This window comes from Sinocyclocheilus rhinocerous, unplaced genomic scaffold (genome assembly GCF_001515625.1).
Source record: "Sinocyclocheilus rhinocerous isolate Xijiao unplaced genomic scaffold, SAMN03320098_v1.1 scaffold2049, whole genome shotgun sequence".
In the NCBI taxonomy this organism is placed as follows: Eukaryota; Metazoa; Chordata; class Actinopteri; order Cypriniformes; family Cyprinidae; genus Sinocyclocheilus; species Sinocyclocheilus rhinocerous.
In genome coordinates this window covers 525,018-552,372 of record NW_015659530.1, presented here as the reverse complement: position 1 = coordinate 552,372, position 27,355 = coordinate 525,018, and the positions used below count along the sequence as shown (strand labels likewise).

At 39.9% G+C, this 27,355-nt stretch overlaps 1 protein-coding gene across 1 annotated transcript in view; it reads left to right on the top strand.

Annotated features, from left to right (window-relative positions):
- Positions 1–27,355, top strand: part of LOC107723935 (protein piccolo-like) — a 76,364-nt gene that overhangs the window by 38,914 nt on the left and 10,095 nt on the right. Inside the window, exons 17-32 of the mRNA XM_016532665.1 lie at positions 1,857–2,333; positions 3,295–9,640; positions 9,981–11,713; positions 11,877–14,010; positions 16,265–16,291; positions 18,617–18,705; positions 19,054–19,129; positions 19,340–19,465; positions 21,182–21,290; positions 21,848–21,915; positions 22,352–22,563; positions 22,703–22,753; positions 23,363–23,493; positions 23,994–24,081; positions 24,942–25,013; positions 26,331–26,592. Coding sequence (XP_016388151.1) covers positions 1,857–2,333; positions 3,295–9,640; positions 9,981–11,713; positions 11,877–14,010; positions 16,265–16,291; positions 18,617–18,705; positions 19,054–19,129; positions 19,340–19,465; positions 21,182–21,290; positions 21,848–21,915; positions 22,352–22,563; positions 22,703–22,753; positions 23,363–23,493; positions 23,994–24,081; positions 24,942–25,013; positions 26,331–26,592 — 12,001 coding nt within the window. The remainder of the gene's footprint in view (positions 1–1,856; positions 2,334–3,294; positions 9,641–9,980; positions 11,714–11,876; positions 14,011–16,264; positions 16,292–18,616; positions 18,706–19,053; positions 19,130–19,339; positions 19,466–21,181; positions 21,291–21,847; positions 21,916–22,351; positions 22,564–22,702; positions 22,754–23,362; positions 23,494–23,993; positions 24,082–24,941; positions 25,014–26,330; positions 26,593–27,355) is intronic.

The window sequence follows — 27,355 nt, the reverse complement described above, 5'->3', positions numbered from 1 at the left end:
TCTCCCTGCTCTGATGGTCCTGTGCGTTGAATCAGGCTTCTCCTGATTTGCATATGTATAAGCCGTCAAGTTTCCAATTAGTGGTGATGATTGCACCTTTTACTAAAACCATAGCCAGTTTTGAAATGAGCTTGTTCTCATTTATTTTTGCAACCATGGGCATTTCTGTTCATGTTATGGCTGTGTTTGTGAGTTAATTTATCTTGCTCTAATAAGGGAAATTTGCATATCTAGTTTATAGTAAGCTAGTATCTAGTATATCGTGTTCGTATTTGTTGCATTATTTACAGGATTTATTAAGTACTGGATGCTGAACCTTAATAGAAGCACTTTATTTCTCATGAAGCTTCTCTTGCTCAGAAGTGCCCTTAAGGGCTTTTCTCAATAAACAAGCTGCTCTAGGCAGTTGCCTCACCAGTGTGACTCCATTACTACTAATTATTCACAAATTTGCCCAAATTTACAAAAACTACAAAGTTTTTCCAATCTGTTGCTGTTTAATAAGTTTGTGGATTAAAATTTAATTGTCTTTTGGAACACTGTTCATGTACACTAGCATGTTGCTAAGATTACAGTTCAATAGCATAAACAAAATATTGAGCCAACTAGTACATTATGATAATAATTTTGAACTTTGATTAATTTTGCCTTCTGTCTGAAGAATAGTTGCAATGCTTTCAGCCTGCCTATACACACCTAAGGTGCCTTAAGATGCTGTCTAGTTAGGCAGCTCACTAGATTTTGATACAGAACTAAAGGCTCAAGACAGACTGTGCTGTTGGGGACATAAATCTTATCTGGTTTCCATGGTGACACTTTGTAATGACCCAGTCAAACCCTTGTTCTTTAGTCTGGTATTTTATTGTAATTCATGCGTTCTGAAGAGGAAGCCTGTCTTGATCTACCTCATTGACTTATCATCTTTGTCTGTGATTACATGTGTCTACCATCATCTGATTATGGCTCATTTATTCTTTCTAGTACACAATGTTAAAACGATACAGAATACATCTGTCAGCTTTCTGTTGTATTCATTAATAAAATGTCATTAGATCAAGAGAGATGAAATACAAATGATCTACAAATAGGGAGATTTAGCAGCATTTTTAATAGATAGCTATGTTGAGCTATGTAAAGGAGTTACAGCTTCAGTCTGGAGTTAGTCTTGGGATTTGTCTTTCAATTTCTTTCCTTTGGAATGCATTTGCATACCCATGCTTTTTAAATTATTTGATTTACAATGCAATTTCTAAGAAAATGTTTGTCTATAATCACAGCTTTGTGAATAAGCCTTTGAGTATGACAAAAGTGGCAGAGGGGGTGTTACTTCATAAAGAACAGTGTTCAAGTCAGCTTTCTAGTACACAATGTTAAAACGATACAGAATACATCTGTCAGCTTTGAGTATGACAAAAGTGGCAGAGGGGGTGTTACTTCATAAAGAACAGTGTTCAAGTCAAACCATGTGCCTATGAATTATGGTTTGTTTGCGTCACTGAAGGTGGGAATAAACCCTAATCTCCTGTTAAGACTGTGTGTGTGTGTGTGTGTGCACGAGCGTGCATGTTTTATAATCATAGCATGTCCTCAGTGCAAGCATTTTTTCTCATTCTTTCTCATACATACACACACACACACACACACACACACACACACACACACTGGATCTAATAGTAATAGGGCTAATAGGGCTGGATCTAATAGTATGGTGCGGCAATAAGGACCATCAGAATATTTGGTGACACTAAAATAATAGGATGTCTGTATTTCTGAGATATTTTCTTAATATTATTTAAATAAAAAATTATTTGCTACAGTATATTTATCAAATCTTATTGTATGTGTCTTTTTTCTAGGTTGAGTGGTTGTGCTTGAATTGTCAAACACAGAGAGCTCTAGCTGATCAGCTGGGAGACATGGGAAAAATACCAATATCCAGCCCAAAAGACAAGTCTACAGTCACATCCAAAATACAGCTGCCTGAGACTCCTGCACCTGCACAGACAACTATTCCAAAATCTGAGCCAAAACCATCACCTGGAAAGCAGGCAGAGGAGGAGAAAACCAATTCTACTACTGTTGCAAAGGCAGCGGTGACCACTCCAGTGGTCCCTGCATCTCTCTCTGTTGTTCCTACCACAGATATGCTGCAGACAGGGATGACAGCTGTGGTGGCACCAATACCAGCTGCAGAGACTCAGAAAGCTGTTTTTACTGCTGCTGAGGTCACTTTAAAAGAAACCGGCAAAGACAAAGTCCCTGACGAGACACAAGTAGAAACAGAACCGATGTCTATGCTTCCAGCAGTGCCAACTGAGGCAAATGTAGTAAAGGTATAATGTTACATATACATTATTGAGCAATGCGTTTTTTTTATTTTATAATTTAAACATTTGTTTTATATTATTATTTTATTTTAGTGCATTAAAAAATTGTTAGTCGTGAATAGGAGGCAGCTTCTGAAACGCGTCGATTTTTACAAAGCTCATCGTTCTAAACAAGTGAGGTGTGCTGTGATTGGCCAGCTATCCAGTGCGTTGCATCGCGCCGCTTAAACATAAAACCATGTCTGCATTTGTGATCGGAGCAACGAAACACAGCGTCACACACGGCGGCCTTGAGTGAGCGGCAGTGGCCTAGAGTGAACAGAAGCCGGGGGCTAGCGTGAGGAACGGCCGAAGGGCTAGAGTGAGCAGAGGCGGCAGATTCGACGAAGGAGTGTCCGGCGGGCTTGCGGCAACCACATGTGACGACCCCGGGCTGGACTCCGCTTCGTCCACGGTGAAAGCTGATCTGGCGATCCACAGCGCAAAGTTGTAGTATTTCCTCAGCAACCAGCATGGATCAGCTCCAGGCATGACAAAGCAGATATCGTCCTCTTTTGGAAGGCCAAACAAAGTAGTTTCGCTTTCACAACGAATCACACAGTGCCTTCACGACATGGCGGCGGCAACAACAATACTACAGCGAGAATAAAAGTTACGCCTTCTTTCTTTGTGTGAACATTTGGGCGGCGTTATGCAAATCTTCCCACATAGTGATGTAGATATGTGGGGGTGTGTTAGAACGAGCCGTTTTAGGTAGGCGTGGCTGACTCTTAACTTTTATAAAGAATATATCTCTGGATTTTTGACTTTAGTATTTGCAACTTTACAGATCTTCTTTATGCACCAAGAGCTTGTAACACTCCAAAGAGAAAGGAAAAATTTAAATCGCATCATATGACCCCTTTAAGAAAAGAGCTACAATATTAATGTAATGTATTTGCCATTTTTCTTTCTTCATTTTCCTTAGGTTAAAGAGGATATATACACTCAACCTGCAATAGAAGGACAACAGAAAGATGTTGTGGTACAGATGGATAGCAGTCTTCCAGAAATGTCTAAAGTAGACACCTTAAAAGCAGATATTAAAGAGCAACATAAAAAGGACATCTTGCCGGTATCGGTAGAATCATACAGCTCGGCTGAGGAGGAGCTAAAGGAGATACAGAGAGTAAGTGAAATGGGCATAAAAGAAACCGCTACAAAACTGTTGCCTGTCAGAGCACCAGACAGTGTAAAACAATACCACGAGGACAGCAGTGAGAGTGAACCCTCCCCTCAGATACAGAGAAGAAGAGTGAGGCCTGCTTCCTCTAGCAGTGAGGACTACAAACTAGACAGTTCAAATTCTGGAGATGACGAAGAGTTCATACGCAGGCAACTGATACACATGGGAGAAGACGGGAACTTGCCTTCTGATGAGGAAAAACACAGAGAAGAACAACACTCACAGCAAGAAACCAGAGAAGTTGAAAAATCGGATGATTCCATGAGGCCTAAACGTGCCCTAAAGAAACTTACTGTAGAGCCTGAGGAGATTTCTGATATCACTCTGTCTTCTCACGACCAAGATGATCAAGTTGCCCAAGTCATCCCAGTCTCAGAAGCATTAGAAGAAATCAGAGTGGAAATAGATTTGTCAAATGACAATGAGAAGATCATAGCTACTGACACCACAGCAGTTGCCATCATACAAAAAACTCCTGTTAGACAGACCATGGAGGAGCATGAGAGTCTGACTGAAGACTCGTCCAAGGGTGATGGGTCATCCAGTGTTCAGGTGTCTAGCATCACACCAGGAACAGCTTCACCTACTTCTGTTTCCTCTATTGATGAGGACAGTGATAGTAGCCCAAGTCATAAAAAGGCCAGAGAGGAGAGTAAACAGCAAAGAAAGGCAAAACACAGACCTCATGGTCAGGCCCTTCCCACTATAGAAGACTCATCTGAGGAGGATGAGTTACATGAGGAGGGTGAACAGATGAAGCAGGAAGATGAAAGAGATGATCAGCCGCAGTTAAGAAAGATCAAGAAAAAATTAAAGGCAGAAAGAGCTGATCTGGGCATGCAAAGGAGACGGGATCATTTGCCTAAAACTGATAAATTAAGGCAGGCAGCAGGGATGGAGGAATGGAAGTCCTCCTCCTCCTCTGAATTTTCACCTAGTTTTGAATCTGAACCAGAGAATGCAGAATACAGAACATTATCATCTGAAACACATGATGCAGCAGAGAAGCCATTAAAGACTGCTGAAGAAGTATATGAGGAAATGATGCAGAAAGCGCAGGAATACAAAACATCAGAGAAATTCACACCACCTGATATTGAACCATTATATGGAGGCATGTTAATAGAGGACTATGCTTATGAAACTTTAGTTGAAGAACAAGAACAGGCTGCAACAGCTCTTGGTAAAGTCACCCAAGAGCAAGATTTGAGAAAGATGTCTGAACATGAGTCGGTGAGGATACTTATGACACCAGATGAGGCTTATGAAGAGATGATGAATAAAAGAAGCAAGATCATGCAAAAAGAGAAGGAGGCTCAGCAAGCACATGCAACAAAGATCGACACATCCTTGCCACTTGATGTCAGTGACACTTGTTATGTGAGTATTTCTGGAAATTATGCACTTTCTACAGATAAAAATGCAAAGCCACTGTTGGAAACAGAGGATGCCTATGAAGAGCGATTGAAGACACAAAACGATGTTTTAACACCAGGAACAAGTCCTACTCCGTCAACTCCTGTGTCTCCAGCCTCCCCTCTGACTGTGTCTGAGTCATCATATGATTCCCCTGAGGTGATACTCATCCCTTCAAGTGGGGAAGAAGACAACTTAGCTGAACCTATTGAATGCATTTTGGAGCCTTATATTACAGATTCTACACTCAGATTCTATACTCAGAATGTATCTGGGATTAAAGCTTTATATCCAATTCCTGACTTAAAGATCACTCAGTGCTCCTCTGGTGAAGAGGAAGTTGAAGAGGAGGACAGTGTCACACAAGAAAAAATGTCCCCTGAGCCAACTGATATCCCTCAGAGTGAGGAGGAACCACAGGCCCCAGAAGAATCATTTGAAACTGTTCCCATTTCTGTAATATGTGAAGTTCCTTCATCAAAACGTGTTGTGGAGACGACAGCAATATCACCACTGTCTCCACCAACATCTCCAGCAGTCTCATCCCCAGATTCAAATATGGAACTAACAACAGCACCATCATCCTCTCCGGTTTCTGGCCAGACATCTGAATTAACTACTCCAGCTAGCCCTAGTGTTGCTGAAGTTTCTGCCACAGTTGTAATTCACATTCCAGACTTGGTGTCTGAGCAAGCCACAACACACCCGTCAGCAACTGCTCCTGTTGCATCATCCACACAGATTATTGGATCCCCTTCACCGGTCATTCCAGCCTCACCACATGTCTCAAAAAATGCTGGCACTCCAACTCCTTCTGAAATTCTTATTTCAAAGCCAACACCAGGTCCAAAACCAACTCCTGCACCAAAACCAGCAGTTATATCAAAACCTACACAGGAAACAGTCCCTACTCCCGATAGTGTTTCATCCTGTACACTGGATTCAGCTCTTCAAGATTTAGCTCAAAGACCTTTGGCCGGTGCAATACATGAACCACTTTCAACTGCTGAATCAGCCACAACAGACAAACAAGCTGTTGCACCAACAATTCATCCAAAAGTTGACCACGTAAAAACTCCTACTACTACAGTTGCTACGCCTATTATTCAGTCTCACAAAGGACCTTTAACACAAACTTCTGTTATTGTTCAAATGCCCAATCTTGTGTCCCCTGCATTAGGCCATCCAGTTCAAGAACAAACTCCAGTTTCAATGCCTACCCCGCCATCCACTGCACAGATGCCAGACCTGGTTACATCTCCATCTCCATCTCAGTCAATATCTTTGACCTTTCCAGTACCTTGTCTAACCTATGCCCCACTTCCAGCTATAGTTTCAGCAGTGGATCAAGCACCTATTTCTGTTCCAACAATGGTATCAGTCTCAATACCAGCAAAGGTTCTCTCTACAGACCAGACCAGCTCAGCTGTTGAACAAGTGGCCACACCACTGTCTGCTCAATCCAGTATTTCTGCTTTAGCAAAAGAGATCCAGCCACCAACCAGTGTTTCTATTCAAATTCCTATTCAGAGGCCAGCAGAAACCAGACTACACATGACACCCCAATTAGGCCAAGCAGCCACTGTTTCACCTCCAGCATGTCATGGAGAGCATACTGCTGCAAAGACAGTCTCTGTTATTTCTCCCATTGTTACTACAACTGTTGCTTTTGGAGCTTCACCCTCCCAACCAGTTCAATCAATGCTAACCAATATTCAGGAAAGGATGGTGGAAATACAGAATGAAAATGTACCAGATGATGGAATTTCTTCTCAACAGTCAGTTTCACAAATCATTTCTCCTGTTGTACAGACACAGCAAGGTCACGTTGTTGTCAGACTGCCAAATCTTGAAAATGTGGCAGTTAAAACAACTATTGAAGATGGGAGAGGGCACCCTGTTATTGTTAGTGTTTCTCCTTTTACTTATCCAGCCACAATATCAAGTTTCATCACTGATTCAACAGTTCCACCTTGTGTGACATCTGCAAAACCCCATGTTCCTCAAGAAAGAACAGATAAACCTGTGATTTCATTTCCACCACCTCCTCCAGCTTCACCACCAGAATTGCCATATAGCGCAGTACCCAAGGCTGATTTTAACCAACAAAAGTCTATTCCAACTCCTTCATCAGGTAATGTAACTCTACCTGAACCCCCACCAAATGTGGCCAGCGTAAATATAAAACCAGCTGTGACACACAAATCACCACCCCCTGTTCCCCCCAAACCTGTATGCATTCCCCCAGGACTGGTATTTAGTCACAGATCAAGAGAGAGCGTAAAGCCACCAGTTAGCCCTGAGCCAGTAGTTGTTCAAGCAGTTCGTGCTGCAACGCTGCCAAGAACAAGGGAACCTCCAAATGCTTTGTCACTAAGTTTGACTGCCCCTGTAGAGACCAAGCACAGTGCTTCTTCACCAAAATCACCTTTATCACCCAGATTTGCTAGAACTCTTGAAACATATGTGGTGATAACATTACCCTCAGAACCAGGATCACCTGTTGAGGGCATTACAACTCAAGCACCGATGAGAAGATCATCACTGCCAACTCCCAGACAGCATGTTCCATCTGATGCCCCAAGAGTGTTTGCTCCATCTGCAGTGGATGCACCTGTGTCATTAATTTCAGCACAAATTGTAGCAGCCCCACCAAAGCCTACCTCAGCTTTAAATACAGCAGTACCCCTTGAGGTGATGGCACCTGACTTTGCTTCAGTCACAATAGAGACTCATCATATTACACTAGCTGCGGATTCAAGTCAAAGTATTATGGAACCTTGTGTAACAGTCCCAGAGCTGCCAGTTGCTTCTGTACAAACATTTGTTTCAGCACCTCTTGTAGTGGCATCATCAGGACTATCAGAGACTATGACTGTTGTTCCTCATATCACAATGGAGAATACAATGCATTCCCCATCTGCCTTTATAACACCACATGTTGTAATGGCACCATCTGCTTTGATTTCAGCAGCACCTGTTGCAGCACCACCACCACCACCACCACCGCCCATTTCTATGGAACCAACAGCATATCCGGCAATGACATACTCCACACCTTCCTTGATTTCTCCTCTTGCCATGGCTCCAGTCTCAGTGGTGCATACATCAAAATCGTCAGAGGAGGTACCAGTAGCCTTAGCCCCTGTGTCAGGAGTTTCTACTGAGTCAGTTCCTCACTATACAGTGAGTGCTGTGCAACAAGAACTTGAGATGCAACAAATGCAAAAAACATATTCTGCTCCAATAACAGTAACCCAGATTCCAATCCCAACTCAAAATGAAGACATTCCTGGTTTGGATATGGAAGAAATACTAATAGTCTCAGCTTCTGAAGAGGCCTTAACTGAACTGGGTTCATCACCAGTACCAATAACACAGCTTCAAGAGCAGCAAACCGTTTATGAGCAAAAACAAGAAATTCCAGTAGTGACCTCTGCAACAACTGTGCCACCAGTACCAGTCACATTTACCCAATTTACAAAATCTATTGAGAGTCAAGAAATTTGTAGACAAGATAAAGTTATATCAAGCATGAGCCAAGTCTACTCTGCAATCTCAACAACTGAGCAGCGTCCTGATGCATTGCCTAATCTCGTGACCCAAGTTGTCACGACTGAAGTACAAAGAACAACAACTGTGTCAGTTGTCCAGGAGAGGATTCCTGTCGAACCCATACCTGAACCTGTGGGTGCTACAATCACAATCCAGCCAGAAGTCCATCCAAAACCTAAACAGAATGGAAAAATACAATACCCTAGTGACGTTATAGATCTTACCACATTTAAAGTTAATGTTACAATGACTGACCAAGGAATGGATTTGACAGCCCCAGATTCAAGTAGGTCTTCCTTGTCAAGTGAATCAAGTGGGCGACAGGCCACTGCTGTACAGCCCGAAATTGTGAATCTTAGTGCTGAAATAATCCCCACTACAACACTCTCTGTTGTAACTGACAGCATAACAATCGTTACTTGCACAGCTACAATTGCCTACAACAACAACACAGTTGACAAGCCTCTGGACCTGGGAAATGCTACTTCAGTGCCTCTTCCACTTACCACATACAATCCATTTGAGCCACTTGCACAGATAGTGTATAGACCTGTAAATTCACAACCTAAGGCTACAACCAGTGCAGAGATTCCTATTAACCTTTCATACAGAGCTGTTGCAAGCACAGCTCCTACTCTTATGCCTGTTACTATAGCCCCGGTGAACTTCACAAATGGCCCTGTTGGTATACCAATACATACAGAGCCAACAGCAGTTGGACCTGTAGACCTCACCACGTGTAAGCCAATGAAAACAATGGTTGCTTTGTCCTCATCTTCTGGAGTGGTCACAACTGTTTTGGAAGATGACGGTACACCAGTTGATCTAACATCTGGAAGACGGACTGTTTGCTGTGATGTAATTTACAAGCTTCCTTTCACAGGGAGCTGCAGAACACAGCCTCCAGTGACCATACAACCAGACAATCAAATTGGCTATCAAATTGATATTGTCACAACGCCTGTCACTGAAGATCTCCGTACCATGAAGGCTTCAATATCTGACAGTAATTTCAAAGAGGCTGGGCTCTTTAGTTATGAAAGGAAGAATGGATTCACCTATCAGAATGGGGCATCTGAGGGGGCTATTGATTTGACATCAGCTAAAATGTCAACAGGTCAGTATGATGGTGCGCATGTATTCTTAATTGATTTTTATTTGTATGTTAATGTATTATTTATTGGTTATGTCCCTTATTTTTGTGATGTTCTCTCTGAATGTCTTGATTTTCATTCTTGTCTTTTTCTGTTCTTTTTTTAACACAGATGCATGCGTTTGCCTCCGTGTTGTCCCTCAGTGTTTTGGCTTTGCATCCTGCTAATCTGATGACACTGACAAGATCTTTGCATGCTCTTTGGCTTCCATTTGATGTTTTATTAGTTAATGTTGCATGAAACAGAGCAATTGTTCATTTAGATGCTGATGATGCTGCTATTCTTGTTTTCCTAACATAACAGAAGAGGCCTTAGACTACTCAAAGAAAAGCACTTTGGCATTTACTGGGATCACCACTACTCCATATTCTCAAGGAACGTCGTTTGGCTTTAATAGTTTGCTAAGAACGACAAATGGCATTGTTTACTCATCGGTTGCTGCACCCGTTCCCTCCACGTATGCAATTACTATCCAACCAGGTTCAATATTTAGCACAACATACAATAGTCTCACCAATTCTACGGATCCACTTTCAGCACTTCCAAATCAGCCTGCTCCATATGGCTTTGTACAAACCACAGCCACAGACCAATCAATATTCCCACAGTCTGATATATCAAAGGATATCCTACCTTCTGCATTAGCCAGTCTCCTTCCCTCCCTGACAACCTTTCCTGAGCTCTACTCGGATGCTACTTTTGAGGCAATAGCAGCCTCACTGGACATGCTGGTATCCCCGAATTTCCCTGATTTAGATGACAGCAAGAGCCAGCAGTACAAGGCTGAACATGAGTTCTTACAGTTAGAGAAGTTGAAACAGCTGTGTCTAGCTGAAGAGCTTGAATGGGAGAGGCAAGAGATACAGCGTTACCGTGAGCAAGAGCAGATCATTGTTCAGAAGGAGCTGGAGGAGCTTCAGAACATGAAGCAACAACTTCTAATGCAGCAAGAAGAGGAACGCAAAGCCCATCTGATTCTTCAGCAAGAAACCTTTGCACAGCAGCAACTTCAGTTAGAGCAAATTCATCGATTACAGAAGCAACTCCAGCAACAACTACAAGAGCAAAAGATATACCCATATGGGTTCGGGCCAAGTGAGGGTATGTCCCCACCCTTGAGCTCAGACATCATACGTGACTCAAAATATTCTGGGGGAGATAATGGACAATTCTGGCCAGTGAAGGATGACAATTCAACATCATCTGCAGTGTCCACCCATGACTCCACAACAGGTCAAAACTGGCTAACAACAACTTCTGGGGCTTTTACACAGTATAGTTCAAGCATTCCTGTATCAGTGAGTGCACAGACAAAGGATCAACTGCAGTTGTCCACAAACCTGCCAGATACAGCCAAGCAAGAGCAAAGTGTGGGATTAAGTGGAAAGAAATTGATTGAGAGTGGTGTTCAAACAGACGATGAAGATGGTGTTGAAAAGATTCCTTCTGGTAGAAGGAGAAGAAGTAGGAGGAGTGTAGATAGCTGTGTGCAAACTGATGATGAGGATCAGGATGAATGGGACATCCCGGTTCGGAGCAGACGCAGGTCTCGTTCCAGTAGATATGCTGATGGAGAGAAGGGAAAAAGCTCCAAGGTATCAAGTATTGCGATTCAGACTGTAGCCGAGATTTCAGTTCAGACAGAGCATTCAGGGACAATTAGGAGATCTCCTGTTCGGGCTCAGGTGGACACAAAAGTAGATTTACACAGAGAGGGCCAAACAGAAAGCGATTCGGATATTACATCAGACAGAGATAAAAGACGTCCAGCTCCTGCTGAGATAAGTGTTAGCACACACCTGACAGCTGGTGATGTTGGAGCATCGTTAGTTACCAAATCTCCAAAGGTATTATGCTCCCCGGTTTCACCAGTGTCCCCAGGGAAAAGTTCACAGAAGATGCTTACCGCTGATTCATCAAGGCATCTCAGTAGTCCAAGATCACTAAGGGCCTCACAACGATCTCTGTCTGACCTCAAGTCACTCAGTCCGACAACTGAGGACAGAATGACGTACCAGTACACAGACACCTACTCTGTAAGTACTGCACTTGAATTCACTCTTTTCTTGTTATCTAAAGGACCAATTTGTTATATTTTTCTTCTCCAAATAATTACATGTCAAGTGTCCATGCTGGATATATCATGTCTATCGCATGCTTGTTTTTCTTTTTATTTCTGTTTTATATTTTAATCAACAGAGCAAAGGTTCTCAGAGCGGCACACCAGTTGGCACTCAGAAGAAAGTAAAACGCACGCTACCTCATCCACCACCAGAAGAAGATACCCTCATTGGCCTCTCTGGGTACACCACTGCTTCTGCCAGAAGACGAATGTGCAGGAACACCACTATGGCGCGGGCCAAAATCCTCCAAGACATAGACAAAGAGCTGGATTTAGTTGAACGTGAGTCCTCAAAACTCCGTAAGATACAGGCAGAGCTTGATGAGGAGGAGAAAGAGATAGATGCTAAATTGAGATATCTGGAAATGGGTATAAATCGAAGAAAAGAGGCTTTACTGAAAGAGAGAGAGAAGAGGGAGAGAGCCTACTTACAAGGAGTGGCAGAAGAGCGAGACTACATGTCAGATAGTGAGGTCAGCAACATCAGAGAGGCACGAGGTAATGGTCATGGACTAGAACGGCCACGGACTGCCCCACAGTCAGAGTTTAACCAGTTCATCCCACCACAGACTGAGTCTGAGTCTCAGTATGCACAGCTTACGAGCCCATACTCCCATTATCAATATGCATCCCAAACAAGTCAGTATCCTCAGCAGACATTGTACCAGCAGCAGTCTCTTTACCATCAGCAGGTGTCCCCCTACCAATCCATTTACTCATCAGTGCCCTCACTCAATCAGCAGTCCCAGCAGACTGGCTATGACCATTCCTCACTCCTTCTGATGCAACAGAAACCCCGTCAGACTACTTTGTCTGACTTAGAACCAAAGATTACGACAAACTATGAGGTCGTACGCAACCAGCCCCTCCTAATTGTCCCTACATCCACAGAGAGTGCCTACGGAGTTTCCCATCTCGGTGGTAAATACAGTAGCCTTGATCTGAGGATGGGCTTGGAAGAGAGAGCCAGCATGGCCAGCAGTCCCATGTCCAGCATATCAGCTGAGTCCTTCTATGCAGACCTCGATCACCATAATGCCAGGAACTATGTCTTGATTGATGACATCGGCGAACTCACAAAGAGCTCCACGGGCCTTGGTTCAAGCTTCAGTATTGCAGATAAGGATATCAGCAAAGCTGACCGACTTCTCCGGACTGCTGACGTTCATCGAACTGCAGATGTGGCAGATTTTCTTGGTCCTCTTCAGGCTGCTTCTCGATTGCATTCATATGGTAAAGCAGATGAGGATTCCATGGAGGAGCCATATGAATTGAAGATGTTGAAACAGCAAATTAAGCAGGAGTTCCGACGCGGTACAGATAGTCTCGAGCAGCTTACAGGCCTGCCTCACTACCTCCACTCTGACACTAGTTTTAGGCATTTCCCCAAAGCTGAGAAATATAGCATCGGGAGACTAACTTTAGAGAAGCAAGCTGCCAAGCAACTTCCTGCCTCAGTTCTTTACCAGAAACAGCTAAAGAATAAAAAAGCACTAATTGACCCCAAAATTACAAAGTTTTCGCCCATCCAAGAGAGCAGGGACCATGAGCTAGATTACAGCAGCTTCTTGGCCTCTGCCAGCTCAGTTGGTGGACTGTCTGCCAGGGCAAGGCTCTTGCAGGATGAGATCACATTTGGTCTTAGGAAGAACCTAGCAGAGCAACAGAAATATTTGGGTTCAGCTCTTGGCGCTAACCTGGCTCAGTCACTCAACTTTGGCCAATCTCTCAACCTAGGGCCTACCATTAGGTCTTCCCTTCATGATGATGGCACCTACCCCAGTGGCACTCGGTCAAGACCTTCCTCTAGACCTTCCTCTGTATATGGACTGGACCTATCTATCAAAAGAGACTTGTCAAACTCCTCACTACGCCTGAAAACAGAGGGTGAGGGCATTGATTCCCAGTTTGTATCTAGGGCTAAACCGACAAGTCTGCCAATTAGTCAGAGCAGGGGTCGAATTCCCATTGTTGCACAAAACTCTGAAGAGGAGAGTCCACTTAGCCCTGTTGGTCAGCCCATGGGCATGGCCAGAGCATCTGCAGGCCCACTCCCACCCATCTCAGCAGACTCACGGGACCAGTTTGGCTCCAGTCACTCTCTTCCAGAAGTCCAACAGCACATGAGAGAGGAGTCCAGGACAAGTGGCTATGAACGGAACATTGCCTTTATAAACGATGACCTTCAGGGGGCCATGTCAGATAGCGAAGGTAAATTTGTTATGAGATCTGTTATCTTCAACCCTAGCTTCTGTTGATATGCATCTTTTGTATGGCTCTGAATGCATTATTTATATCTGTGTGTAAATTCAAATGTCACATTTTCCTTTACTCTTTTCATCTTTTGTCTCGGATTTTGCTTTACACTTTGCAGGCTGTCACATTTGCATGATTTCATCTTAAATTTAAATTTTCATCTACATATGTATACATAATTGTTTTTTATGTATAAACGTTTGCCTTGTGTTTCTTAGTGAATTTGCATTCTACTTAAATGCAAAAGGAAACTGGTTGTTTCCTTCACCATTATTGTTCTGTCATATACATATAAGAAGAGAAGCAATTAAGAAGATCTTCAAAACTATTCATTCAGCTATTTTAATTCATTATACACTCAGTGCCTGTGCTATTTATCACAGCCCTGCAGTTGACGAGGAGACTGATCTGCCTTCAGTCTATGAAGTTACAACATCCTATAATTCTGTCAGAATCATTTAGTGACTGGTTGTCTTAGGAAGGCAGTACACTATTTATGAATTATATAAATGAGATTGTGATCATCTTGTTTTGTGCTGTATTTGGGGGAAAAACAGTTATGCAGTTGATTGGTAGAATATAAATTTGCAGTTGATTGGTAGAATATAAATTTGTTTACTAGCTGCCAGTATCTTTCACTATCTTTCCAGCAGCTATGGGATACTAAGCCATTTATGTTAATCATAAGTAAACCTCTGTCTTCTTGTGAAGACATTCTCATATGTTATATTCATGCAAGTACCTGGTTTAGTTTGTCTAGTTTTCATTAATCCAGAATATTTCATATTGCAAAAATGCAAGTATGTCATCACACTGATTGGACAAATCAGATGACTAAATTAATGTAGTGAATTTAGATTTTCCTCTTTTCTGTGCTTTTGACAATTGATGATATAAAGTTGTAAATTAGACAAATTTAGAAGTTAATCTGGTTATAACATACATTCACTGGAGCTTAGTTTTCTATTACCTCCAAATCTACTTGTTGTAACTCGCTTGTTTAACCATTTTCTTCATGTAATGTTAATGTCTGTCATGGGTGTTTCCAATTTTCATCCTCAATAAATTCTTGCTATTTCAGTTTTTATTTGCATGGCTTATGAATGGGAATTTAAAAACATCTTGCATGCTACATGAAGAATAATATTTTTTTTTTCAGTGAATATTCTATTAATTCTCTTTCTGTGAGTTTTATATATTTTTTTACTATATCATACTATATATTTTGTACTTTTTATTGTAGTGAACATTACACAAGTATTACTATTTAGAATCACCCAGGTATTAAAGTGTTTTGAACATCAGTCTTATAGATAATATATGAGATCATTACACAGATGGTTTGGCTAATAAATATAAAGCTTCATTCAAATATATTGTAAAACATATTTTTAATCTTTGTGCTTTCATGGCGCTCTCAATGCCAATAAGACAACAGCATTGAGAAACATGTTAAAATCCCCTCTATAGTGTAATATTGTGTTAAACGTCAAGTTGTTTGAGAAGTTTAACAAAAGCCAGGTGTACAGATGGTATAAACAAACAGAGTGCAAAATGTGAATATGTATTTGTTTACAACACTAAATGCTCTGCTGGGTTTGCACAGACGTAACCCCAGCCTCTGTCTTGAGAATATCAGAAATGATTTGTTTCTCAAGCAACCTATTCTGAAGCAACATTCAAGGTTCAAACAGCTCTTTCAGTAGTCTCAGTTTGTATAAACACACAGAAGTAATAAATCACAGCTGTTTTAAAGCCATCCATTTTACTTTTAAACATATTTTATGTGGTTTCTGCAAATGTGCCATAAATGCTGTCAATAGAGCTTAGTTAGTTTTGAACCTGGGACATTTATTTAAGACCACCAATGCCGGTATTGCTAAAGAAATAATTTCCTGTATAGCTTTGTGTATACTTTCAGCACATCTTAAAAATATTATTATATTCAATTATCATTACTTTTATGGGGCTACCTTACAGAATGGAGAATGTATTTAAAAGGCTCTCTATAGAGTAAAATATTGACTACAATGGTGTGTGTGCTTTACGTATTTTAGAAAATGAGATAATTGCATGAATTAGATATTTGCAAAAGTACATCATCCACTTTCACTGCAAATGTAACTTGTGTTTTTTATTGGCAAAACATAGCTCTGTTTTAAGGCTAATTTTACTATGAATTCTCTGAAATGCAATGTTTGTACTACAGCTGGAGGTCCTAGCTGGAATGTGAAAGGTGAGAACTGTTGTTCAACAACCTTCAAAATATCATTAAGCATAAACCTACTTTCATGCGTGCCATAGTCTTGAGTGACGGCCGTTTCTCAGTGGTGCACCTCAGACCCATCCTGGTGTTCATTATCACTGCACTTCCTCAAGGTCTCTCTGACATGGCCTGATCATATCAACCAAGGCACATACATGTCTACATACACAAGTATATATGTGTGCATACTGTAGCAGAAGTTTCCTAGAACAAGTTAGTGTCATTAGGAAACGACACTCTAGGAACTTATCTTGCCCCACCAAAATGCCACTAATGTAATGGAATCCTCCGAAACTAGTTGATGTCTGAAATACGGAACAAGGGTGCTGTTTTGGTGATGCAGGATAAAAGTCATTAGAGAGAAATGTCCTTCTAATAGCGTGTTCGCCAGAATGCCAGTTTTCCAAAGTTCCATAGGTTTGCCATGGTCAATGCATCCTCTAACTTGGGTAATAAAGCCAAAATGCCACTAATGTAATGGAATCCTCCGAAACTAGTTGATGTCTGAAATACGGAACAAGGGTGCTGTTTTGGTGATGCAGGATAAAAGTCATTAGAGAGAAATGTCCTTCTAATAGCGTGTTCGCCAGAATGCCAGTTTTCCACAGGCCATAGGTTTGCCATGGTCAATGCATCCTCTAACTTGGGTAATAAAGTGACGGCACTGTTGATTTAAGGTGACATTTCCTTGCAGAAGGACAGCACGTCAAACTCTTTATTGCAAAACTCCTGCAGACAGATCCAGTTGTCAGTTTTCTTCTCACTCTATTAGGAGTTAAATTATGATTTGTGGTGTACTTGTGCTGCCTCATGAATAAAAAAATGCTTCGCTTACACAGTATTGTAATCAAGGCACCTGCAGGTTGTGCAAAACACCCAGTAAACAAAGCAGAAGATATTGCTCGCCTGATCTATTTTAGGTATGTGCTGACATGTCTGCCCTAGCTCGAGTTATGAATTATTCGAGGAATTCCCCATGTCTTTGAAGAAAGTACTAGACTACTTGAAATGGAAGCTGGAAAAACAGCAGCAGGCCTATATACAGTCTCATAGAATGCAAATCTTATATATTAGAATTGCGACTCTGTAGATGAGAACAAGTACACTGCAAGAATCCTTGTCTTAATTGGTATTTTGTCTTGTTTTTGCAATGAAAATATCTAAACATTCTTAAGACATGACAAGATCAGTTTGCTTGAGAGCCAAAATTGCATATTTAAAAAAATATATAAAAAAATGTCTTACACTCTTAAAAATTAAGGATGTTTATTGGCACTAATGGTTCCATAAAGAATCTTTAACATCCATTAAACCTTTCCATTGTACGAAAGGTTCTTCATACTTCACAATAAGAAATAAAAGTGTTTCTTTTAAGAACTGTTCACTGAGAGGTTCTTTAGGGAATCCAAAAATGGTTCTTCTAGGCCATCGCTACAAACCCCCCTTTTGGAACCTTTATTTTTAAGAGCGTACCTGCTATTTTCAGCATGAATCTCACAAAATGTAATATTTTTTTATGCTTAAAAGGATTTAGTTTTAGATTTGCTACAATTTTGCATCTCAGCTAAATTTATCTTTAAGAATGTTTTAAAATTTTTACAGAAAAACGAGATGAAAATACTAAGAAAATGTTTTTTGGTGTGCAGATTGCAATTTTAAATATGTAAATTGCTTTAGCATCATGAAAGTCTGGCGTTATAGAACAAAAGCTGTGGTTTTGTTGGAGTAGTGTTTTAATTGGATATGCGAACTAGTGTACTAGAGAGTGTACTAACAGAAAATATACTAATCATCAGACATTTGGTAAGGCATCTCATCATCACACTGTTGTATGATGGTGTGTGTATGTGCGTATATCTGCTGTGGTTCTCTATCAAATTCTCGACGCATGACATGTAGCCCGGTCCGGAAGGGACACAGCATGCATGTTCATGTGTGCATGCCTCGACACACGTCTCAGATCATTGCTTTTCCTGCCCTCACCATCCTCTGTCACTGCTTCCCCCGGGGGGTCAGGCTACTTATGTACACTTAGCATTTATCTAAACAAACGATCTTGATTTTAGACCTTGTGGAAGGAAGGTTAGTGTCCTACCCTTTTGAAACATAAATATTGTTCTTGGAAGCCCTGACCCAAATCCATCAAGCTGTCAGTTCAAACACTCTAGCAAAGAAGTGTCCCCAACTGGGGGTGGTGAAGGGATGGTTGTCTGGGAGAAAAGTGGTGGAGTGGGACACATGCCCCAGTTTTGTCTCTTGTGATGGTACAGCGGATGCTTTCTTCCTGTCTTCTAGCATATCACCTTCAGCATGAGGAGACAGACTGGTTTGACAAACCCCGCCAGGGACGTGGTGGACCAGAAGCCGGGCCAGAGAGAAGACAGGTAAGGTGGCACCCCCAGTGTGAACGTGATTTTGCCAAGTAGGATGTGTTCCTGGAAACGTTTGTCGATCCCGGAACAACATACCTATAGTTTTAACCATAAAATCTCAAAACCTGTACAATTATAGGTCAATATCAATGATGTTTTAGCCACAACACAAACTGTAAGGCTAACCCTTACAAAATCTGAATGTTATTCCAGGAACATGTTCTACTTAAACCACATTCACCATGCAAACACATGGATAGACTGCACCTATCTTTGAAAGAACACCAGACTGCATCAGCAAAAGCACGTGTTAGAACTTCAGCTATTGTTCATTTGCTTGAATTGTTTTCGTTGTTGCAGATGAAAGGCAGCCATTACCCCTTCCCACACACTCGCATCAAACTGCAACGGGACCCCAAGGACCACACCATCTCAGGTATGTTTTCATAGCAATTACTCCACAAGATACACAGCGAATTGTAGTCAATTAGGCCTGCAAATTAAATTACTGGAAGGAAAAGCAAAACAACAATCTCGTGGCCGTCGTATTGATGAAGAGATCATGTTTAAAATGATTCTGAGATACTCTGATTAGAATCCAATTACTCAGCCATTCATCAGCTAAACTGAACCCGTCTGAATTCAGGGAGTGGGCTGGGAATCAGAGTTGTGGGTGGAAAAGAGATTCCAGGGACCAACGGAAAGATCGGAGCCTACATCGCTAAGGTTTCAGCAGGAGGATGTGCTGAGCATATGGGAAAAGTTGTGGAAGGTAAGAACTTATCAATTAGTCAATCAGATAACATAAGCAAGTTCAATTTTCTTGCAGACAGTAATGGGTTAATGAAGCGAAATAGATGCGATAAGCAAATTTGGTTTCAAAACAGTTTTTTTTGCATTTTTCAATTCTTAAAGGTCATGTTTTTGGTTTTGAGACTTTAGTCTTTGCAAATTCAGGGATCTTATCTATGCACAATCAGCTTGTAACACTCCAAAGAGAAAGGAAAACTTGAAATCGCATCATATGACCCCTTTAAAGTGCCCGATTTAGAAGGCCATTTCTCATTTTAACCGGGATGGCTATTGTTGCGGTATGATTGCTCTCCTTGTTGACGAATGCTGGCTCAGCATGCTGTGTCAATTTAGATGAGCTCCTCTGAGAATAGCTCAGCTCCCTGAACATGTTTTTGCTTGTTTGATTTTTATTCTTTCATAACTCATGATTTTAGCAAAGACTCTTAGTATTAAAATGTTTCCTTTTATAGTGTCAGATCTTTTGTCTATTTTATTTGTTTCATCCCTGAAATATGCAAGCACCAATCTCCTGGCAGATTACACAAGCGTCTGTTCTCTATCTTAAGTATGCTTTTCCCTTGATACAGTATAATAATGTCTGCTGCCACAGTGGAAAATGTGCTAGAGAGCAGATTTAATATCTGATAGCTGTAGCGATATTATTATTTGGGCCAAGAGTCAAATGAATGCACAATTGCACAATGCATACTCATATGCATGCACTTCAGTTTAGAAACATGAAGTATGCATGCTTAATATTGAATAGAACAGGGATCTTCCATATTTAGCCAGCGAATCAGTAACACATTGGCAATTTTTACCATTATTACCTATACCGTTCATGAATAAAAATGGAAAGTATTACAGCATTTTTAACATTAAAGGCTTTTGAAGATGATTTTAAATGTTCACTTGTATAGCACAAAGTATTTTCAACAAATGAGCCGAATCGGATTCCCAATTATGCATGAATCATTTAGATACTAACTTCAAAGCTGAAATAATGGTTTTAGCCTAGTGGTAATCTTGCAGAGTAATATGGAGACATGACTGACATACTTGCTGAACATTTGAGAGGTTTTTGAGTGAAAACTGAAGGGATTGATTGTGTGGAGATGAACAGACATTTGAATGATATCCTGTTGTCATCAGCCGCTGAAGCACTCCGAATGCAAAAGACCTATCTGAAGACTCGCTTTCATTTGTGTAAGTGCCCGGGGTTTGGCCTGAAGTGGGCTTGAGTTTGCAGTGATGCTTTTAAAATAGTTTTTTTTTCCTCTCTGTTTTCTGCACTTGTTTTCGGTCTCTGATGCTCCAGGACTGTTTTCTTGTAGTGAGTGAAGTGCTCAGGGAAGCGTGCTATTGAAAAAGTGTGTGTGTGTTATTTATGTGTGTTGTTAATTCAATGATTGTTTCTCCTTTTTCCCCCCTACAGAATCACAATAGCATCTATCTCTCTATCTGTGTGTGAATTTATCATAATAGTTTTTGGTTCTAGTTTTGAGGTTTTTAAAAATAAACATACAGTTGGTGACTTATAAGCAACAGCTCTTTTTAATACTTTCCATAACAATATGCAGACAAATAATGTTTACTTTTGGCTAAGGTGCACTGTGAGTATCTGTTTTTACTATTCTAACCTAATAAATGTATTTCACTCACTGGTTCTGATGGCATGTGTTGTGTTCCTCAGGAATGCAGGTTCTGGAGTGGAATGGAATCTATCTGCTGGGAAAGACATATGAAGAAGTGCAAAGCATTGTGGGCCAGCAGTATGGAGAGGCAGAAATATGTGTGCGCCTGTAAGTTGCAATAATGTATTTAGTGTTCAAGACTCAATTTAGTCCAACAACACCAACAAAAATAACCATGTTAACGGCACTCTTTTGTTGAAGAAAGACAATGGTAGTACCATGTACACAACTGTTGCATTTATAACAAAATAATAACCATAAAAAACAGTACAATTAATTGAATATATTTGATCTTGTCATATTTTCCTGTGATGGCAAAACTGAATTTTCAGCAACCATTATTCCAGTCTTCAGCGTCACTTGATCCTTCAGAAATCACTCAAAATTCCTCCATTTGAAAACATTTGTTCTGCTTAATATTTTTTGTAAAACGTAGAAGTCTTTACTGTCACATTTGATCAATTCAATGTCAGTGTTGATTAATTTTAAATCATTAAAAGTATTTTAAAAGTATTAATTTTGATATAAATGACCCCAGACAGTATTGCAATATTACATTTCGTCATATAGATAGAATTTAACTATTTGTTTTAACTGTACTATATTGCAGTTTTTGGTCTTTAAGTCAATATGCTAATATATTTGTTATCTTGACTGCTGTTTAGAGATCTAAACATGCTCTCCGACACAGAACACCCTCAACAACTGGAGCTCCATACTCAGCTGAGAGCTGGTGAGTGTCTCCAACATTTTGTATTCTTCCTTTCATACTGTGCTTACATGTCTTTAATAAGCTTTTCACACTAAAACAAATCCCTTTAAGGTAAATCAGTCCACTCTGCAGCCATCTTGGTCATTGACAGGGTCCAAAATACTTGGAAAATCTATAAAAACATTGGCTAAGCTTATGTTTCACTAACATATTTCAGTGGCATCAAAAATGAGCTTTTTAAGCAGGCTATGGTCCAGGTCCAGCTAATATGCATGCAACCAGTAGGTACAAATGGCTATCTGCTATTTTAACTGAAAGTTAATTTTAACTCCAGATCATGAATCTGTGTGTTAGTATGATGTGTGTGCATCAAAGTTCTTGCACTCCTCACCGTAAAAAAGGTGTCTGTATTGATCAGTAGGTTGAAATGGGTTTGTTTTGTGTGCGTGTGTTGTAGGTGAGCATCAGCGTTCTCCAGGTATAGACCCAAAGCAGCTGGCTGCAGAGCTGCAGAAGGTTTCGCAGCAGCAGGCTCCTGCCTCCGTGCTGTCTGCTCTGGAGAGAGCAGGACACTTGCACTCTGGCACCGGATCTGCGGCTTCCAGTGGGGTCCCCAGCCCTGGGCAACCCCGGTCCCCTTCCGTCAACAAGAAACGCCATAGTAGCAAGGTGCTGTATGTGCAAAAATGTGCAGGAAGATGCCAAATACTGTATATAGAGCATATACCAAATGTTGTGTCTAAATTTTGGAACTGCAAATTAGATTTAAAGCAGACATGGATTTAGTTTTCATTATTTTGTTTTTCAGTCAGCAGAGGTTCTGAAGCCACAACCGCATCCAGTCACTGGTGAAATACAAGTGAGTCTGTGCACCAATTTCACAATCACCAAATTTATACGTACTGTATAAGACTATTCTAAAAAATAATTTAAATTGCATGATTGTGTTTTGACTGTTTGCAACATGTAAAACATTGCCATAAGCAGATTGAGTCATTATTCCCATTTCTACTTACCTGAATAAGACAGCTAACTATATTGTTTACAATTCTGTAAACAATTCATCAATGATTTTGGAATATCTATTTTAACAGAATATCTATTGATATTTTTCATGCTATTTAGGTATTTATTTAAAGTGTGAACAAAACTATTTGTGCAGGATGAAAAGTTGCAGAAGTGCGCAGTGTAGAAGTAAAGAAAAATCAGTTTTTGAGGAAAAATGTTTTGTTGTTTTTTTAGACTGTTACTGTTCACGAATAAGAATTGATTTAAATAAATGAAAAATGCACTAAAAACCAAATATTTTTTTGCTTTAATTATGATCTATCAGTCTTACTGACTCACTCCAGTATTGACTGCTTTATTGAATTTAAATTGCAGCCTTCCAGTGCTTATTTTAGAGTGAAATTAAAATTGAATAGACTATCTATAGTAGTATGTATCTCATAATGTATCTTTTCCTCAGCTTCAAATCAACTACGACAGGAATATGGGCAATCTGATTGTTCACGTGCTACAAGCTAGAAACCTCGCTCCTAGAGAAAACAACGGCTACACAGACCCCTTCGTAAAGGTCTATCTCTTGCCAGGGAGAGGGTGAGTATCCCCGTGCACACGATTCTCTGTGTGTGTGTGTGTGTGTGCGCGCGAAAGTGTTAAAGTGATAGTAAGAGTGAAGAATGAAAGATTTAGAGAGTCTCTACAGTATGTACTACGTATATTTATTTTATGTTTGTCCTTGTCCACATATATAAATGTTGTAATTGTGGTTGATTTATTGTCAGATTATTATTTTTTTTTTTAAGGTTACTTGAATCTTGAGTCACTTAATTTAGTTCCTTTACCCTTTTTTTTTTTGGAATAGCTCCTGTTATTGTTTTACTCTTGGTCTACGAAAAATCACCTTTTTTTTCAATATCAAGATTCTGCAAAACAATATCAAGTGCGCCTGTAGCTCCGTTGTACCCCTTTACAAATTATTCCATAATAATTAATGGAATGAAAATTTAAAACATGCTTAACAATAAACTTAAATGCTGGATGGCGGAATAAAAAAATGTAACTGATAAAAACTTGCATATCAAGTGGGCTTAAAGGTCTCCCTTCCTGGGCAGAAGTCCTCACCTCTTTAGTACAGAAATGACTTATTGGAAGGCTAAAGTGGAAGAGATCTTCCTTAGAGAAGTCAATTTTTATTAGCTTAGCCTTCCTCTCTTAACATGCTACCTAGTAATCAAGCTCAGTGTCTCGGACTGCGGAGACAGCGCAATCGATATGGCTTCCACACACACACACACACACACATATATATATATATATATATATATATATATACACTACTGTGTAAAAGTTTAGGGACACATTTAAGGAAAGACGTAATGTTACAAAATATTTCTATTTCATGAAAATGTGAATCTTTTGAATTATATTACTAAAAAATATTATATACATTTGTATTTATTTATAACTCTTAATTTTTGTTTTCATATGCATCATTGTAAATGTATAGTTGTTCTGTACCTATGCAAATGATCAGATTTTATATAGTTATTTCCTATTTAAAAAATATCAATTCAGTTCAAACAAATTGTTTCAAAATATTAGCCAGTTCTCTTATCTCTTCTAAAAGATCATATCTATATGAAAAACTCTCCCTGTGTATGCGTTTCTCTGTATTTTTCTCTCTTTTTACTCTTTATTACAATTCATCTTTGATCTCACTCTAGCTATATATAAGGTTGTAGCCTATATAGTCAAAGGAATATGCACAGATCTTTTTACATGTAATTAAAGTAGTCAAAAACACAAGGGAAGTTACATCACAGTCACATCCCCCATGTGTCCCATTTTTTTCAATCCAAACTTGGCATTCCATGCTTGAAAACTCTGAAAGTTGACCCAGTTTTGCTGTCATTGCTATGCTGTTTACTGAGTCACAGATTACATGTTAAAAGATGTTTATGCCTTGATGAATTATGTCTTTTTTCCTGCATCTGATTGAAAATGTGTGTGTGTGTGTGTGTGTGTGTGTGTGTTCGGCTCAGCTGAAGAAGAAAACTCTGGAGGTTACTGTGTGGGATTATGACAGATATTCCTCAAATGATTTCCTGGGTGAAGTGAGTGTTATAAGATAAAAGTGCCATTCCGTGCACACACACAATGATGGCAGAGATAAACATCATTTGCATAATTCCTTAGATGTGATTTAATGTTAGCTAGCATTTTGTCTTCTCTTCCAGGGTTTATTGTTATGAAATGTGTTAAGTCAGTTTTTGTTTCTGTCAGTATCTATTTATATTATTATCCACCAAAGAACAGTTTTTTTCTATGAAGCTTCTATGAAGTCAGATGAGTTCCTCTCTTAACATGCTACCTAGTAATCAAGCTCAGTGTCTCGGACTGCGGAGACAGCACAATCGATATGGCTTCCACCAGTATGGGGTGTGTAATGCTATATCTGCCATCTCCTAATGGCCATATCTGCGGTGTTTATGAGATTAGTTCCTATTACCTGCACAAATTATCCTTTTGTCTGGCTCTAAAAGCCCCACAGCCACGACTCCACCTGGACCACAACGTTTTTTGAGGGGTTTCTGTCTACCCTTTCCTTGGATTCTCTGACTGTTGTCTGTTTGTCTGTCTACTTTTACTTTGCATTCCATACAAATCTCCGGAATGGTTCAGCCAAGTCATGGTTGTCCAGAACGCAAGGTAGCGTGGTGTTTCTTTTTCTTTTCATTTTGCTTTTTCATTGGTGCGTGTATGTGTGTGTGTGTATGTGTGTTTGGATTTCCTTTCTTTCATTATCTAGCTGTCATTCATGTGGTGAAACCTACTGTGTCATCTGTGCGGTGTCTCAGATCTACCTCAAAGCAACCTCTACCTCTGAAGTTTGTTTGATGTCAATAAATTCTTGAAACGATTCCCTCAAAGTCAGTAAATATTAAGTACAGTTGTGCAACTCTACCATTGTGCAGATTCACACCAGCTCATTGTAAGAGTGCTGCTGTATGCTTGCATAGATTGCCCATAAACTCATGTAGAAGATGGAATTTTTCCACATTTTAGTCTGTGATCTGATAATGTCATTATCATCATTGGTGGCATGGACCGTAGATGCATTGGTGTTGCCTCTTGTGAGGTCATCTCTTTATGAAACCTCACTAGCCTCAAGTGTGGCTATAAATATGCTACATAAACATTTGAAATACATAATCTAAGTTTATTGCTCCTTGTATCCTGTCTCCACATGATAACCTCACAGTGCTGAGAACAAGAGAAGGATTAAGATTGTTATGAAATGTGTTAAGTCAGTTTTTGTTTCTGTCAGTATCTATTTATATTATTATCCACCAAAGAACAGTTTTTTTCTATGAAGCTTCTATGAAGTCAGATGAGTAAATTACACATTTTTAATACTTTTTTTTTTTTAGGTGCTCATTGATCTCTCAAACACAGCTCAGCTGGATAACACGCCTCGCTGGCACCCTCTAAAGGAACAAAGCGAGAGTATTCACCATGGAAGAACCCACCCTCCAAAGGGGCCCGGCGGCTCTGGGGGACTCGGAGGTCAGGGAGGCCCTGGAGAGCCAGGAGGTTCTGGAGGTCAAGGAGGGCAACCGGGGAACCAGCAGTCCCCTAAAACATCTGTCATCAAGAGCCGAAGTCATGGCATTTTCCCTGACCCCGCTAAAGGTAGGTCATGCATACTAAACAAAAATACACACAGGAATCACACAGGTGGTAACTAGTGCGACTTGTTTTAGAATACCATTCAAAAGTTTGGAACCAGTAATTTTTTTATTTTTTTTACAGTCTCTTACAGTCACCAAAGCTGCATTTGTTTGATCACAATACAGTTAAAATGTTTTAAATATTATTGCAATTTAAAATAACTGTCTTCTATTTTAATAGAATTTAAAATGCTATTTATTCCTGTTATGCCAAAGCTGAATTTTCTGCATCATTACTCCAGTCTTCAGTGTCACTTGATCCTTTAGAAATAATTTTAATATGCTGATTTGGTGCTCAAGAAACATTTCTTACTTTATTAATGTTGAAAATAGTTGTACTTCTTAATATCTTTGTAGAAACATATAAAAATCCTAAGGATTCTTTACAAATACTGTAGAAAGTTCAAAAGAACTTTGTTTATTTGAAACAGAAACCTTTTGTAAAATTACAAATGTCTTTACTGTCACTTTTGATCAATTTAATGCATCCTTGCTGAATAAAAGTATTAATTTATTTCAAAACAAAAACATCTTACTGACTTGAAACCTTTTAACAGGAGATGATTGGTTTAAAAGGGGTCATATGATGTTGCTAAAAAGAACATTATTTTGTGTATTTGGTGTAATGAAATGTGTTTATGCGGTTTAAGGTTAAAAAACACATTACTTTCCACATACTGTACATTATTTTTTCTCCTCTATGCCCCGCCTTTCTGAAACGCGTC